The sequence below is a fragment of the Ptychodera flava genome, chromosome 19, assembly GCF_041260155.1.
Source record: "Ptychodera flava strain L36383 chromosome 19, AS_Pfla_20210202, whole genome shotgun sequence".
Lineage (NCBI taxonomy): Eukaryota > Metazoa > Hemichordata > Enteropneusta > Ptychoderidae > Ptychodera > Ptychodera flava.
Genome location: NC_091946.1, coordinates 21,561,404 through 21,576,253, shown reverse-complemented (window position 1 = coordinate 21,576,253; position 14,850 = coordinate 21,561,404). Strand labels below are relative to the sequence as shown.

At 42.4% G+C, this 14,850-nt stretch overlaps 1 protein-coding gene across 1 annotated transcript in view; it reads left to right on the top strand.

Moving 5' to 3' along the window:
- Nucleotides 1-14,850, top strand: part of LOC139118892 (E3 SUMO-protein ligase RanBP2-like) — a 49,277-nt gene that overhangs the window by 33,422 nt on the left and 1,005 nt on the right. The window contains exons 21-27 of the mRNA XM_070682450.1: nt 197-5,576; nt 5,918-6,136; nt 7,030-7,155; nt 8,024-8,604; nt 10,753-10,893; nt 11,628-12,975; nt 13,775-13,876. Of these exons, the coding sequence (XP_070538551.1) occupies nt 197-5,576; nt 5,918-6,136; nt 7,030-7,155; nt 8,024-8,604; nt 10,753-10,893; nt 11,628-12,975; nt 13,775-13,876 (7,897 nt within the window). The remainder of the gene's footprint in view (nt 1-196; nt 5,577-5,917; nt 6,137-7,029; nt 7,156-8,023; nt 8,605-10,752; nt 10,894-11,627; nt 12,976-13,774; nt 13,877-14,850) is intronic.

Genomic DNA, 14,850 nt, shown 5'->3' with positions numbered 1-14,850 from the left:
TTCATTTTTTTTTGACAAGAATATTGCAAAAGTCAAGGCAAAATTTAAACTGATCCAACCTAGGAATACCTAATACAGCAAAGTTTCTGTTCAGAATCAAGTATGCTGCAAATACATTTATGCATAGAAAACTTGTGGTTTTTAACAGCTTTTACTAATGCAAGCCTTTATGGCAAATTCTGATTTATACTCACAGACTGACATCAGAGAGCTGAAAAGAAGAGCTCCAGCACAAGTAACATTACTACAGTCTCCAGGAACTATGGGACTTCAGGATGCACCTTACAGCTACGGATACAGACCTGGATATGTCATACCAGGTCATGTCCCACAGATGCCTGGTGGTGCAACGCCTACCCCACGGGGCTATGTTGTCGGTAGTACTGGGCTTGTCAGTCCAGCAGTTGATCCAGGGTATGTAGCATCACCACAGAGGGTACCTGGAGCTGCCCAGATGACACCAGGGTACTCTCCCTCAGTATATCAAGGTACAGTGCCCATGGGTGTACCCATGGCCGGGCACAGTCAAGGCACACCTGAACCAAAGCCAGCATTTGACACGAAGTTGACACCCCAGCAGCCGCAACCACAGTCTCTGTTTCCGCCGCCCAAAACTGACTCGTATTTTAGTCAGTCAGTAAAGGATTACAATGCCTCTCCCCAAGTTACTGCCAAGCAACCACAAACAACGACGGACCACTCTCCTAGCAGATTTTCCACTGGAAGCAAGTCTGTATTCGGTGCGGATGTTCAAAAACCTTTCACATTTGGCGACATTGCCCAGAACAGTAAGACGGGTATCAAAGGTGAACTGTCGCCTGGAGCTGCCGTCAGAGTTTCTGAAAAGACAAAAGACAACACCAATGAAGGTGACACTAGTGATGTGAAGGATGGTGATGAGGAAGATGATGGAATTCACTTTGAACCCATAGTGAAGATGCCTGAGAAGGTGGACTTGATCACTGGAGAAGAGGATGAAGAGATAGTGTTCTCTATGAGAGCAAAACTTTATCGATTTGACAAGGACAGCAGTCAGTGGAAAGAGAGGGGTGTTGGTCAAGTCAAGATCATGAGGCACAAAAAGACCCAAAAAATGAGAATTGTCATGCGAAGAGAACAGGTGTTCAAAGTGTGTGCAAATCATTACATTTCCAAGGACATGGAATTAAGGAAACATCCCACGTCTGAGAGATCCTGGTGTTGGTCAGTCCTTGATTATGCTGAGGAAGCACCCAAGCAGGAAACGTTTGCCATCAAATTCAAAACTGTCGAGATGGCTGAAGAATTCAAAGCAAAGTTCGAAGAGTGCAGAGAAGCAGTGCGCGTGCTGCCGGAGCAGACAACTCCTGAGAAGACTTCGCCTGAGAAGAAAGGGGAAGGCAAAGGTAAAGAGAAGATGAGTCTTGCGGAGAAATTCAAACCAAAACAAGGAACCTGGGAATGCCAAGAGTGCTTGGTCAGTAATCCGATGGACAAATATGCATGTCTGGCCTGTGAAACCGCAAAACCAGGCGCAGCAGACAGTGGAAAAAGCACTGAGAAGCCAACTGAAGCAAAGACCTCGGCCACTGCCAGTGGACCGACTTTCACATTTGGTTCTGGCACCTCCACTCCATTTTCTTTCAGTGGTGCTTCAGCTGGTGCACAGAAAGGCCCTGGCTTTACATTTAGTGCTAATCAAGGAGCTGGTGATTCGAAACCAACTGGTGGTTTCACCTTTGGAAGTGCGGATAGTAAGGTGTCCACCGGGTTTACATTTGGAAGCATAAGTCAAGGCTCAGTGCCAGTGACAAGTTCAACCACCGGATTTTCCTTTGGCACAGTGACTCCAGCTCCCACTTCAAACACTAATGCAAGTTCTACACCATCATCAGGAGGAACCTCAAAATTCCAGTTCACAGCTCCCAAGTTTACCTTTGGCTCTCCTCAGTCACAGACAAGCACAGAACAAAAGCCATCAGGATTCACAACCCAGGCAGCAACTGGATTTTCGTTTGGCAGCAGCCCCGGTGGGTCAGCTGCAGCCATCCTGAGTTCCATGGCTGCCAAACAGCAAGAAGACACAGCTACATCATCAACCATGTCCACAGATGGTCCTCCGAAAGCTACCGCCCCGGCAACAATTTCCTTCAGCGCCTCTGCCTTCAAGGACTTTTCTTTCACATCCCCAGGTACCACAACAGCAATAAAAGCAGTTCAAGAGTCGTACAGGGTTCAAGAGGAAACTGAAGGAGCTGATGAAGATTACTATGATGAGGAGGGGGCAGAGGAACACTACTACGAAGATGATGATGACTACTATTTCTATGATGAAGAAGATGGTGATGAACAGGAAGCAGAGCAAGACCTTGCTTCTGGTTTCCACAGGTCTCCTCTGCACAGGTATGGTGTCGGGGAAACCTCTGCCACATCCCAGGCACAGCAACCTGACCTTGTTCGGGAACCTAGCGTTGATGATGATGTCGTGTTTGTCTCAGAAACCAAGCCATCGGATGAGCAAATGCGCAGAGCAAGAGAGCTTATGTTGCCAGATGGCTTCTATCTGTATGAACAGAGGCCGCCGTGTCCTGGTTGCGCAGGATGTGAGGAAGATGGAAGTCGGCAAGTGAAATCCGCCAGCAGCTACATGGGAGAACCACCACGCCTGATAAAGAAGAGTGAGCTCTCTGGCATGGCAGATAATGGCAAAACTCTGGTGATAGTGACAAGCCCAAGCAAACCAGCTGTGGGCATTTCTAAGCAGGAAGAACAAGACAAGTCTCTCACATCCTCTGCAGAAAACGGAGCGACGTTCGGACAAAGAGCTAGTGGTTCCCTGTCATTTGCATCGTTAGCCAAAGCACCCTCTGAATCCTCTGGGTTTGGTACGGGCTCCAAGGGTACATTCCAGGGATTTGCAGGGGCCGGTACAAGGTTATTCCAAAGCTCCAGAGGTGCCGATGGTGGAGATGGCGCAGATGACCACCAAGATGATGAAGGACACCATATTCATTTCGAACCAATCGCTCGGCTTCCAGAGAAGGTTGATTTGAAAACCGGTGAGGAGGACGAAGAGACGCTGTACAGTGAAAGAGCAAAACTTTACAGGTTTGATCAGAGCAGTAAACAGTGGAAAGAAAGAGGGGTTGGTAACATCAAGCTCCTCAAACATCATGATACTGGTAATGTTAGAGTGCTGATGAGACGTGACCAAGTTTTCAAAGTATGTGCAAACCATCAACTCACAACATCTATGATACTCAATCCCAATGCTGGTTCAGATAGATCCTGGGTTTGGAATGCCATGGATTTTTCAGATGAGACTTCCCAGCATGAGCAGCTTGCTGTGAAATTCAAAACACCAGAAGTAGCTCAAAGGTTCAAGGCAAAGTTTGAAGAATGTCAAGAAATGTTGCGTCAGGCTCCGCCAAAGTTGATTCCCCAAAGTCCGAATCAAGTACCCAGTAAGACTCCTGAGAAGAAGGATTCGCCTCTTCTGAAGGCTTTGTTGATTGGTAGCAGAGCTCAACCAGAAAAACCAGACAAACCAGAGACCAAATCATTGTCTGAGCTATTCAAACCGCCTCCTGGATCGTGGCGATGCAAAGTTTGTGAGGTTCCCAATGAAGCGAGTAAATCCGTATGTTGTGCTTGTGGAACACCCAATGAAGGTACCGCAGCAAAGGAAAATGAGGACTCCTCAAGTTTCAACTTCGGAACGCCCTCCGATGGTAAACTTGGTGCGTTCACCTTTGGTTACCAGCCACAAAAGCAAGAAACGCCAGTCGAGAACAAACCTTTTGCAGGATTTACGTTCGGAGTTTCGACACCAAATGCAAAAGATAGTGAGAAATCCCAACCAGAATCTTCTCCGAAAGCGGCACCAGTGGAAACTACTGAAACGCCAAAGAAGGATAAAGTTCTCAATGTGTCGTCTGCTTCACAAGACGATGGTAATGAATATTACAAATCTGATGAGGGAAGCCATATTCATTTTGAACCAATCGTGTCGATGCCGAAAGACGTTGAACTGAAAACGGGAGAAGAAGATGAGGAAACATTGTTTTCTGAGCGGGCAAAGCTGTATCGATACGATACAGAGGGCCGTCAGTGGAAAGAACGTGGCATTGGACTGATGAAGATTCTGAAGAACATGGAGACTGGGCGTACACGAATTTTGATGAGAAGGGACCAGGTGTTGAAAGTTTGTGCAAACCATCATATCACAAAGGATATAAAGTTAGAACCTGGTCCTGCTAAAGAGAAATCATGGATCTGGCACACTGTTGATTTTGCTGATGGTGAACAACAACAGGAGGTTTTCACTGTCAAATTTAAGACCCCGGAGCTGGCCAATGCCTTCAAGGTTAAGGTTGAACAATGTCAGGAAATGGTTCAGATACAGTCAGAGATGAAGGGAGAAGCCGAGTCTGATGGCAAAGATGGCATGAAAGCAGGAGATACGGGAAAGAAAATGACTCTTGCAGATTTGTTCAGCAAGCAAAAAAGGGAAATGTGGGAATGTGATACTTGTTTAGTCAGTAATCCCTTGAAAGAGGTAGTATGCCTTGCTTGTGAGACACCAAGGCCAGGCACTGAAAAGAGTAAAGGTCCTGCACTTCAGGAAAGCAATGTTTCAAGTTCTGATTCTTCCATCAAGTTTGGTGCATCTCAGCCTTCAGGGTTTACCTTTGGAAGTCAATCAACTACAACGACAACGGCAGGTGGCACAGGCTTCTCATTTGGCACTCCATCATCAACTTCAGGAAGTGGAACAGGATTTACTTTCGGAGCCCCATCATCGACCGCAGTGAGTGGGTCAGGATTTTCATTGGGAAGTACGTCATCAACTGCAGCAAGTAGCACAGGATTCACATTTGGAGCTTCTTCAGCTGGAAATGGGTCATCAGGATTTACTTTTGGGACGCCATCGTCAACTACGTCAAGTGGTACTGGATTTTCTTTCGGGGTTCCATCATCGACCTCGGCAGGGAGCAGTACTGGGTTTACGTTCCAGTCCCCTAAGACACAGGGGCAGAAACTTGCCACCACTGAGGATCAAGATTCAAAACAGCTCTCTTCATCTACAGATGAGAAGAAGATTGAGCAGCAATTGACTATCGGTGACATTGGTGATCAGCTGAGCATGAGTAGGAAGAAAGAAATGTGGCAATGCCAGGAATGTCTAGTCAGCCATCCCTTGAGGGTGAACAAATGTGAAGCTTGTGATGCTCCCAGGCCCACTTCTGAAACAAGCAATGAGAGTGAAAAGCCACAGGGCGGGTCTACTCTCAAGCCACCTGCATCAGCTGAGCAGCCAGAGACAGCAACTAAAGGTGAAAAATCAAGTGCGGTTATTTCCCCTCCTAAATTTACCTTCGGAAAGGGTTTTGTTCCCTCCCAGCAATCACCCGTTTCATCCTCTACAGCTGAGAGTGGTGGAAAGCCGAAAACTGCATCTCCATTTGCTGGTTTTTCATTTGGTCTGAAAACTGACAAACCTTCTGGCCCGATCCAACTCACTTTTGGGAGTAAGCCAACAGAGGAGAAAGACATTCCCAAGTTAGACCTGAAACTTCAACATGAAGAGAAGTCTGGTAAGCTTCTAAGATTACTCAGATCAACAAATATTTACATTTCTCAAAAATCCAATATCCTCTGTAAAATTGCATGTGTCAAAGTTCATATATCATATAAATTAAGTGTAAATTCATGTAAAATGTACCAAAATGTCAGAGTTCAAGACTGTTCAGTAGGGCTGGCTGAAGTTGTAAATGTATGGGAAAAAGGTGTAGCCCTATTGACCATTGTGGAACAGTTATTCTTTCTTCTTTCATTCTCGCTATTTGCATATATTAACTATTGAAAAATATGTAATGGATATAAACTAATCGAGAATGAATCACCGTAATGACAAAGCAACCTTTCGCTATCACAGACTTCGTTGAGATAATCTTTGAGAAACAGCCCACCGCAGACCAAGTTCAGAGAGCTGAGAAGCTACAACTCCCAAGAACATTTTATTTGTACGAAGACAAGGATCCATGTGTTGGATGCAGGGGTTGCAATGATGAGAAACTGTCTGATGATTGGGAGAATTGGATTCTAGCTGATGACACGGCAGAGGTGTCTGCATCTACTGTGAAGGGTGAAACAGGTATGTTACATGATCTATGGATGATTATGATTGCGTTGTAAGTACCTTCTTTGTGACATATTCATATATCAGATAAAAAAGAGATCTTATAGTGTTTGACAAGAAATGTTCATTGCTAAGCCTGTGTAAGCTGAAAGAGTAGAGTGTTTAAAGTAATTGCATAAATGTAGACACAAACACTGACTGTTCTGTGCCACTTTGTACTATCTGTTATGATCACAAAGTGTGACACAGTGCCAGTATTGTTTACAGGCCTTTGCCGGCGTCAGATTGTTTTGCTGGGAAATCTACTTATTATATTACAATTTCAATGGAAAACAAAAGGCTATGACACTCCATAATCCTCTTATAGACTAAAACAAACTTGATCACTGGGATCAAGTCCCTGGCTTTTAACACTGTTAAGATTTGTCACTTTGCTACCACCTTAGTAGTAGTTTGGATGGCCACCATGTTTTACCATATATAACAAAATATCACAAGTCAGTGAAAAATCTTTGCGTACATCTAGATATGAAATGCCCTGCATTATATTTTCTGTGACAGTGTAGAGGGAATCTAAAGCCATTTCTCTTCAATTTTAAACACAGAATAACAACAAAAAATACTGTTTACATTCTTGTAGATGGCCATTATGTCACCTGAAAGCAATGAGCTTGAAAAAATTCGAAAATATTTATTAGAACTGTAGCTGATAAAGTTTATTTATCTAAATGTGTTCATTTAGTACTGACAGTAAACCAGTAAACATACAGAAGATAACTCCAATGGAACTCATTGCTGGGTGACACACATTTTATCGAAAAGTCCTGGCATAAAGGAAATTTCTTGATTTATTTTGTGGAAAACTTGATGGTTGTAAGAAATTGCCTTCTTGTGAACCTTTCTATCAGATTCTACAACTGAGAAAACAGAGACAGAAACTGCAGATTTTGGTGGTTTAGCAGCGGCGTCTTTGTCAGGCACCACATTTGCAAGTGTGGCATCCAGTTCTGATGATTACTCCTTCGGAAAATCTGGTAGGTCTATGATTTAAATTACTCATTTTTGTAAACCTCTCAAAATGACTGGACATGCGCTTTGTAGTAGCAAAGAATGGGTGACTTTCAGTCCAGGAGGCCCAGAAGGCTGTTGGATTGGGATTTTGGGGTAACCCCCTCCTCTGCATTGTCAGTACAGACATCACTGTCTGAATCTGACCTCTATAATGTCAAGATGGCTGCATTTCTTCGATTGGTTTCAAAAAAAGTCACAGCAGTATTGTCAAAGGCGATACTGTAAACTAGAACATTGTTGCATCGGGGTATTTTTCAAATTTCCTGTTAAAGCATTTGTCAAAAAATATTTGCATTTGGTGACATACAGAGAGCAGCTGCCTTGTCACTTCTATGTTTATTTTTGGAAAGAATTATGTGATGTCTGCTCTGATTATGTTGTATTGAGGGTTGTCTGATGAATGTGTCGTATGGAAAGGATGTCTCAGAATACCATAACGTAGTAAATAAGTGTGAACTTGAATGTGATAGTCTGTGATTCCAAGTTTTTTTAGAATGTAAATTCTCTTTCTAGGTGGTGTTGGGAGTGTCACAGTTCACATGTGGCATGTCTGTAGTGTAGAATGAACTACCGTCGGTACTTCCTACACCTTTTGGTTTGATTGAACACATTATCACTTCAAACTCATCAATGATTTGAATACAAACTAAATATTTCAAAATTGTGTATCAAAAGATATTTTGATCACACACTTGTAAAATATCAGTGATGTATTGGGTGGAAACACAGGGGTACAATATACAAAAGATGTGACCAGTAGGAATTTAATTTTTAACAATATACTCCAGCATACACTAATACCAGTACTGTCTTTTTTTTTCCAATTTTAAGATCCCTCATTTAAATTTAAGGGAGCAGGCAGCCAGTTGTTTGGATCGCCCTCCAGACCAAGAGATGCTGTAGGTGAAGATGGAGAGGTAGCTCCCAGTGATGACATCCATTTTGAGCCAATTGTGGTACTCCCGAAGAACGTGGAAATCAAGACCGGTGAAGAGGAGGAAGACGAGCTGTATTCCAAACGGGCCAGGTTGTACCGCTTTGATAAGGCGACGTCACAGTGGAAAGAGCGTGGCATTGGTGATATTAAAGTGATGAAGCACAGAGAGACCGGTAAAATAAGAATAATCATGAGAAGAGACCAGGTAATGAAGGTCTGCGCTAATCATTATCTAACCGCTGAAATGGAGCTGCGGCCAAACGCTGGGTCAGACAGGTCCTGGGTGTGGAACGCCATGGACTTCTCAGAAGGCGAACCTAATAGTGAGCAGCTTGCTGTGAAGTTCAAAACTCCAGAAATTGCCAACGAGTTCAAACAAAAATTTGAAGAATTTCAAAAGATGCTCAGCGAGACGAAGCAGTCCGAGGAACCTCCTGAAGAGGAACCTTCTAGTACAACCGAAGAAACATTGAAGGTATATATGCTAATCTTCAAATTAGCTCACCAATGTTCTGAATAATAGAAATGTTGAATTGTTTTCACATTGTTCATGAAGAAATTTTTGGCTGTCAGAAAAATGAATGTGTGGTTTCTGTCAAGGAAATGTCAAGTTTTATAAGTTGATATAGTTTCCAGACTGCCAAGCATCCATAAAACACGGTCCCTCCACAAAACGGTCAAGAAACGCCACCAGTTTCTTTTGTTATAGTCCGGGTTTCGATTGGGCTTTCTGTTGATTTTACGATGGGGATAATCCCGGATTATCACGCGTGCGGCAGGAGGTGTTAACAGTTACATGCATAAAATTATCGTAAGCAGAAACTTAATTCTCCCAGAATGCATTCTGATTATTGTCTGCGCATGCGTCTAAAGGCCAAAGTTTGTTTACATCTGCCTGCCGTGGAGTCACGCAGCGTGAACTATGTACAAGTTCGGAGACGATTTCGTCAATTTGACGACTCCCATGTTGATTGGGACTTCATTTTGGAAGATAAAAATCCTGCGTCGACACGTACTGCTGCGAAATCCAAGCCTTGCGTGGTCTTCCAATGTCCACAGTGTAGCAACCGATACAATCAGTTTGTATATAAATACCCATCGATGGGCTGACCACGGTCTCTCGTGGGTAACATACGAAAACCCATACACGACATGATTTGTATCTCACTTGATCCTCAATCAGGAAAATCCATGGCAGAGAGTTTGGCACCCAGGCTTGGGGAGGTCATGTCACCAAAATGTCGCGACACTTGTAGGGTTTCTAGATTCTCTAAATTTGGCGGTCTGAGAATTCGAAAGGTCGACAAAATCAAAACATTGGGTTCGGCAGTAACTTGTGTCTCTTAAGAAAGAACAGATTCCGTCATGAACCTGATTGCCTACTTTTGAGAAGACTGAACAATTGGTAGGGACACACTTGACACCTCTGAACGATCGATAAAGGAGAAAAAAAAGGGGGGAAAAAACGTTGCACTATTACCATAACGCCAACTCTCAATGGGTAGACACACGGTCGACGGGAGCACCTTGCAAAAAACAAGGTCATCGTAAGAGTTCCTTGATTTCGTGCATTGAATTTGTTGAAAACGATTAAAAATTTCAAATCGAACTCTCAAAGTTTGGAACTGAGGAATTATCATGTTAAATCGATATCAAAAGGGAGTTAAGGAAGACATTTTAGGATTTTCCCATGTAATGCAGATACGACTCGTCGATCCAAGCGACGCCATTTTGTTTTTTGTTGAAAATATTAACGCGGCAAAAAAGACTAGTTTTCTTGTCGAATTAGGTTTCAAAATAACAACACAACACGATTCCCTATTTTTTCGAAGTCTTTGCCTTGTTAGGAGGTGCATGACTTACTTTTTTGATGAAAGGTGAAAAAACAAATTCACAGTGTTTCCGAAATGCATGGCGTCGGTCAAGATCACCTCATGGCTGAACTCAGCCATAAAATATCATCCAAGATTTCTCGATAGTGACCTAGATCTTTAAGAAACTGTTTTACTCATCTTCTCACCAGTCTTCAAATACATGCGAAACAGTGCAGAAAGATGAAAATAAAGTAGCTTGATTGACTGAAAATCGTAGGATACCGGAGCGGGACCGTGTCACAAGACGCCACTGAAACAAGACGCTAACTTGCCTATGACGTCATTCGTTCCTGCGTCCACCGCAACGCGGACTGTTGCAACTGTGTAGGTGATTAGCACCTTTGAACAAAAGCGTTTCTTGACCGTTTTTGTGGAGGGACCGTGCATGAAATAATCCTCATTAAAATGAATTACGGATTCTTATTTTCACATCTGGGAATAGCATGATATAGATTTGACAGTCAAACAGTGAGCATTTTGAACTAATTGCAATTGAATAAGAAAATTCATTTGTCAAACAAAACAATGAGGTGGAAAATTCATTGAAACCTACAGCTAATGGAGTTTTTAAGGAATTCCCAGTAGTTTGGTATCAGTTTAATTCTCAGCTTCTATTCAAAGCTTGATGACAAGACCTAGTGTGGTTTAGCCTAATGGAAACTGGTAGAATAGAGAATACACATTACAAATATGAAAGCTGAATTTAATGGATCAATTATTAATAATTAAAGTAAACATTTCACTTTCAGAAAATTGGAGAACAATTAAAATCAAAACCTTCAAAATGGCAGTGTGAGGACTGCTTGGTTAGCAATCCAGAGAGTTCGAAAATATGTGGCGCATGTGATATGGAGAGGCCAGTACCAGCTGGTTCGAATGCAAATAATCAGGTAAAAATACCTCATTTTAGCTCGGTATTTGCTGTAAAGGATTTTACTTCTTAGTCAGATTGTGACTTATACAAGGTATACTGTCACGTGTTCCAATTTTGCCAGAGTTACCATGGAAAAAGAAAATCTAACCAATCACAGATTTTAAGCAGGTGGCCGCTTTTTAAAAACAGCACCTTCACATGGGCATTTTGAATACCAAGGAACGCCCCTTTGACCATGGGCATATTTAGATTACAGGTGACTGTATACCTTTAACTCAAGGCAAAGAAGTGCACAGCATATGGTAAACGTAGAATATTCTTCCCATCCTCTGACAGTGTTGTCTGATTCCTTTACGTACTTAGTCTTGTTGTATTTATGTCACAGGCAAACCGATGAAGGTTAGAAATGGTTGTATTTGAGTACAGGCCCTCATTGGCTGATGTTCCTTACACATACTGTAAAAAATGTTTCAATTTTGCTTCAAGATTTGTACAAGCTGCCACACCTGGACTGATATTTTTTCCTTGTCACTAGAAGAACAAAAAACAAAGAACAATACAGTAGTTCTGGTCATTCTCTCTTAAAAGTGGTCCTTCCAACCCTTTCACCACAATGGTTTGGCCCAAAGTCACTGCTATCAATTGTGAGTGTGGATCTGTTTACAGGATATAGGGGTGAATGTGTCAAGGAATCTCTAGTTGCCAATTTTCATATCTTGCAATAACTAAATGGTTTTCTCTCAATTGCAGAAAAGCGTAAACATATTCAAACCTCAACCATCCAGCTGGCATTGTGAGGCGTGTCCGATAAGCAATCCATTCGAAGAGCCAGTGTGTACATCATGTAAAGCATTTAGACCTGGACAATGGAGCTGCGACACATGTCTCATTCAAAACAATGCCGACAAAACCAATTGTGTCGCTTGTGAGACCAGGAGGCCTGGTTTGACATCGTCGGATTCTGATGTTTCATCAACGACATCACTCAGCTCTGCCATGAAGTTTGGAGCGCCCCCAGGTGGCGGGGATGAGACAGCAAAGTTCAGCTTTGGTGGGTCGTCAACTCCTTCTAAAACCATATTCGACTCTAGCTCAGGTGGATTCAAATTCGGCCAATCAGGGAACGCTGGATTCTCATTCGGCGACACGCAGAGCGGAGGATTCACCTTCAGTACACCGGCAACAACATCAACACCGACAAAAGGCCCTGCAGACTCTAAGTTGACTTTCAATTTTACTCCAAAATTTGCCATCGGCACAGCTGATGTTCTGCATAAGGAAGATGAGGATGACGTAGGAGAAAGCACGCACAGCTTCAGACACAGTCCAGACAGCCATGTGAGCAGCAGCACTAAACCAGCAAGTACTGCCGCCTTCACCTTTACAGGAAGTCAAGCACCAGTGAAACCATCTCTCAAGTTGGATACACCCTCTTTTGCTGACCTTGCGTCCAGCTCCTGTGGTGCTGGCTTTGGCTTCAAGGCAGACTTGGACAAGGCCCTGAGCCCTAAGAAAATCGAGAGCCCCCAGAAAATTCCCAGCCCGTCCCGACTGAAAAGCGTCGGCTCGCACGACGATAGCTACTACAAATCAGAAGAAGAAGGTGACAGCATCCACTTTGAACCCATCGCCCATCTGCCGGAAAATGTTGAGCTGGTAACTGGTGAGGAAGACGAGGATACCTTGTACTGTCACAGAGCAAAGCTATACAGGTATGACACTGAACAGAAACAGTGGAAAGAAAGAGGTATCGGCGACTTGAAAATCCTGCAGCACCAACAGACTAGCAAGGTTCGCATTCTGATGAGGAGAGACCAGGTATTCAAGGTGTGTGCCAATCATTTCATCACTGCAGAGATGACGCTGAATCCCGTAAAGGGATCGGATCGCTCGTGGGCGTGGCATGCTATGGACAATTCGGAGGATGAACTGTCCCATGAAAAGCTGGCTGTGAAGTTCAAGACTCCCGAACTTGCAGCAGAATTCAAAGCCAAGTTCGAGGAGGTACAGAGGCTGTATGCTGTGACATCACCGAGAAAAGGAGATGCAGCTGCTAATGTCAGCAAAAATCTGGTTTCCCAGTCATCGCCATCATCAGGTGAGATTATCAATGGAACTAACTTTTTGTAAATAACTACTCAGTAATAGTGATTGTTTGAAGCTGTAAACCCAACTTCTCGGAAAGGTGTCAAAGTTTTAAAACTGATGATTCTGTCACTACAAACACAGAGCTTTCACTTTTGTTTTTTTCACTCCACTGCAAAAGATGAGCAGCATTGCCGATTTTGATTTTCAGTTTCCAAGTGATACAAAATCTGTTCTCATGCAGACTTTACAAAACATCTATTGTGTGTTATCAAGATTGCAATGTAACTTTTTCGGAGACAAGCAATGTATTGCATATATACAGCCAGAAGTGCATCACTAACTAAACAGGAAACAGAGATTTTTGAATGTTAGCCATCGTGTAGGATGTGAAATTTTATTAGACTATCTTTCCATTGTGCAAAGCACCATATTGGGGCAATGAAAATCTGACTGTGATTACTGTTTATTAGAGTTGACATCATCAGTTCAAGAATTGGCAACAAGACAACATTATTAACAATGTCATACTTGTAACAGTGTAAGTGCATGTCATTGCTTTGGTCAATCACCAACAAATAGCAATGGCCAACTTACAACATCTCCGGTAAAAATAGTGTTTCGTTTTCAGAATGTAGTGTAAGTTGTTATTTGTCAGAATATGTAAACTATTCTGAAGTAATGCAGTCATTTAAATAAAAGCGTTGATTGACATTTATAAAAATGTGAAATGCTTTGAAGGCGTGTGATAAATTTGTTCAAGTCATCAGAGAAAATACAATTTAATTATTTATTTCTGTGTTTACGTTCAGATGTGAAATCCCCAGAAGCATCCAGCACTCCAAGCCAATCACCAGAAAAGGTCAAATCATGTGACCCCAAATTAGCAGTAGCCTTGGAGGAGATCATTAATGGTAAGTCGGAGAAGAAATGGAAGTAGATCTCTCTCTCTCTCTCTCTCTCTCTCTCTCTCTCTCTCTCTCTCTCTCTCTCGCTCGCTCAATGTAACACATATTATGCTTTCTAGGTTTATTCTCATCTGGAGATAGACATTCTCATCTGAACATCTAGGCAATTTTGTCTCTGTGTAATTATGGACAATATACCGGTACATTTATTAAAATTGAATGTTGCGTTTAAATTTCTTTACAATGTTGAGTTTGAAAAGTGTTTCCTCAGACCAGGGGAACAAAAATTATTGTGCCTCTGATTTTTTGGGCAAAGCTACAGAGGCAGCGAGCGAAGTTTTTTTCTAATTTTTTTACGAATCATGCTTCTACATGCTCCAAGAAGAGGTGAAACCAAAAAAAAATGTAAAAGGTGCACAACAAAATGCCCTTAAAGGGGTGAAATAATTTAATGCAAAAGTATGCATTTGGCACAATTACAAAAAAAATTCCAGCGATCCTAAAGAACAATTTAATTATTCTTCCTGGCATCAGAGAGGATTTCTGTTTCATCAGGTGCCCTATTGGAGACTTTTTCTGCTATATTATGCAACATGCTGCAGGCGACACCTCATTCTGATCTCCAAATAATTCATTTTCTTGAAATTACGGTGTTCTCCACAGCTTTGATAAACAGAAAAGTGGCAATTCACATAACAATATATACTGCGCATATTTTGTTGTTAAACTGCATTCTCTTTTTATGGTTATTACAATTGAATAGATCACTCGAAAAACTGTAGGGTGGCCTGGCCCAACCCTCCTCTTGTGGCGAACTCAGAATAATGCTGCAGTCCTGAATGCCTATTTCTACTTCCTCTACAAGTTCGTTGAGATTGACCATTAACATGGTGTTCATCATTCATTTGAAAGTATTATCATATTAATCAAAGCTGTATTGAGTTACAGCTGATTAAAAAATCTGTTCCTTTCAGACATTT